The 3,056-nt window shown below is 38.4% G+C and overlaps 1 protein-coding gene across 1 annotated transcript in view; it reads right to left on the minus strand.

Annotated features, from left to right (window-relative positions):
• Nucleotides 1–1,318: 1,318 nt before the first annotated feature.
• LOC138029964 (interferon alpha-inducible protein 27-like protein 2A) overlaps nt 1,319–3,056 on the minus strand; it is an 8,310-nt gene continuing 6,572 nt past the window's right edge. The window contains exon 2 of the mRNA XM_068877805.1: nt 1,319–1,905. Within this exon, the coding sequence (XP_068733906.1) occupies nt 1,559–1,905 (347 nt within the window). The 3' untranslated portion in view covers nt 1,319–1,558. The remainder of the gene's footprint in view (nt 1,906–3,056) is intronic.

Genomic DNA, 3,056 nt, shown 5'->3' on the forward strand with positions numbered 1-3,056 from the left:
ATTGAAAATCTAAACATCTATGAGATGTGAGAACACACTTGCGAACAAGTGAACTTGAATTATCTCGAATCGCAATTCTGACAAATACAAAAGCGAAGGGAATGGTTAATAAATTTGAAATTTCTTACGATCTGAATGTGTTTGGGCTAGATCAGAGCGATATAATAACATTGTATAAACATCCTTGTGTTACTGACTAGTGTAAACAATCTTCGCACTAGTAAGTCGTAGCAATAAATTGGATTAACCGGGAACTTAAAAGAACAAGGGCACCCAACGAGAATATAGTTCAAAACCACTTAAATATAGCATTGTTAAACGGATTGTAGTATTTAAACGGTAGATATAGGCATATTTTTATTCCCTAAAAATTTTTCATCTGTTCGGATTTCCTAGCTGAAAGTCTAGTGATCCGAAAATTATAAGGATCAAAACTTACCTTTTCGAAAATTTCAGCCAGAAATAAGGCTCCCGAAAATTCTAGGTGGCTTTTTTAGGGTAAAAATCCGTTAAAAATGGGCAATTTTATCATTTTTCAGATGTTCGAAAAACCTAGGATAGGCAGGCAAGAAGAACATTTTACAACAAATGTTCCGAAAATTCTAGATCTCAAATCGTCTTCCGAACAGATATTTTCCGAAAATTGACGTTGAGAGCCCCTGAAAGAATTATTTTGGGCTTCCCAAATAAGCTTCATCTCACACCATATTGAAAACCAGATATTTTTCTGACGTTTGTCGAAACTGTGCACGAGTATTTTGTTGATCTTTTTAGTGACCTTTTCTTTTTAATAAACTTAAGCTGATTATGTAAACGTAATTTAGTGAGAGTCGACATTAGCTTTCATTTCCGTTGATTAGAATGTAAAACCACGTAAGTTTAGTTTAGTCAATGAGAATTATCGACAGTTATGTGGTCTTGGGCTTGGCGGCCAAGAATTGTCTTTTGTCTCAGCTCTATTCTTGGTTTTCACGTGACGACATCAAAATTAAAAAAAAAAGAAATCGTTAATCCTTTTAAGATTTTAGTTTAGATAGTTATTAGAACTGCTGAAGATTTATCGTTTCACAAATTTTCAGTTTGATAGGGTTTTCGGCAGCTTCTTCGAGTACCGGAGCAGAAATTACGGAAAACAAAAGAAACAAAAGACAGAAAACAAAACAACTCCAAATAAAGACTAATCCCAGCGACCAAAGACACAATGTTTGCCGGTACCTGCAGAAAGACCCGGGTTTTTCGTCTTGTCTTGTGATAAAGCAAGGTTGAATTTCTAAGCTTTAATTTTGGGTGACACGATATTAAAACTGCGGCAATACAATACAATTCAATACATTTTTATTACTGAATACTGAAGATGACAAAAGAACAATAATGAATCCCGTATTGAACAATAAATGACTTTAATTCAAACAAATATTTTTCTTAGACAAGAAAAAAATCAATTTGATTACAACTTTAGCTGGTAGAAGGGGCTACAATTGCTTTCTAACTTTTTTCCTACCCATAGATAAAAGTGCCAAAAATACTAACTCTTAATGGTGCCCAAAAAAGTGACGAATTACTCCTCGTTGCATGAATTCTTTGATCCCTCGATGCAAGGTGACAACTTGTTCTTGGCGTATCCAGCTGCTGTACCAGCCGATGCTGCAATTACAGCATTTCCTATTGTGCCAATCCCAGCTGCGCCAGCACTCTGAAGCGCGGCAAACGTACTACCCGATGCCACTGCTCCCCCGTAGAATGCGGACTGAGCCCCAGCAGCCATTGAGCCTGCGGCCACTCCAGCAGCACCGAATCCTGCAGCGGAAAGTACCACAGGAGCCGCAGCCACAGCCCCCGCCCCAACCACTATGGCAACTGCATAATCGCTCCAACACCATTCGTTGCTATTTTTACTGTCTCCACCTACACAAATTTAGTTTGAAAGACGTTAAAGTTTGCAAAAATACCGCCACTCGAATCTCCGCCCCAGCGATATTCAGCTGCATCAAGGGTATATGACGTAATACAGCAAAATTCCTCATATTTGGCCATATTTCGGCTATACTCTATTGGTTAGTTGATAAAAATAAACAAATAAACATCACGGGACATAGAGATTCACTCTATTACATCATATCCTCTTTGCTGAATCTAGTTTAGTGACTTAGCTCCCACGCATCTCCTATATTAACTCAAACCATCTGAACTAGCATTTGGATGGTCACAGGATCGCAGTTCCCGTAAAGGACTGAAAGGGTATTTCCCCCTAATATGCACCAGTTACAATTGAAAAGAAAAACTCAGTATGTTGTTTGAACGTTTGGTCCCTGCATTCCGACAACAACATTGGTACATCTGATAACAACTAAGGCCCTCCCAGGGGTTTTGGGGAACAAGGAAACTCGGGTAATTTGAACTGAGGAACAGGGGAACAAAGACAAAATATCTAGTCTTCCCGTTTACGCGGTAAGACTAGTCGGTCGGTTTTTTTTGGGCCGATAAATCGTACAGTGTAAATTGTGTAAAACGTGTAATTTATTCCTTCAAAGACATGATCTCCCCGTTGTCCTTTTAGTATCCGCCATTTTGAACGCTTTATGTTTTTTTCAGCATTTGTGCACATTACCCACTCGCATACCCTTTGATTGACATGATAGTTTCTCTCCGATTGTTGGCCCGACTATGACTCAGGCAGATAACGATAAGCCGTAAAAATAAATTGTTGCTTTGATGAAATATAACTGCTTAGCACATTAAGGTGAGTAGTCATTGACATCAGCGTGCAAAATTAGAATGCTGCATCCGTCTTCAGCTTGCATAATTTACACTTTTTTCCAATACACTTTATAACAATTGCACATAAATGATATGAAAAATCACCATGATACAATCAAAAGACAATGTCAAATGTATTCAGTGACCGCAGTAGCCGAAAAAAAGCTGGTCATAATAAGGCAAGGATCAAAACAACAGTAATGAATCCAGGTGACTTAAAGAAGATTATGCTTATGTGGGGGTCCATAACGTAAACCTCAGGTTTAACCAAGCGCAAACTCAACGGTCACCGTTTGGTG

Source organism: Montipora capricornis, chromosome 13 (assembly GCF_036669925.1).
Source record: "Montipora capricornis isolate CH-2021 chromosome 13, ASM3666992v2, whole genome shotgun sequence".
NCBI lineage: Eukaryota > Metazoa > Cnidaria > Anthozoa > Scleractinia > Acroporidae > Montipora > Montipora capricornis.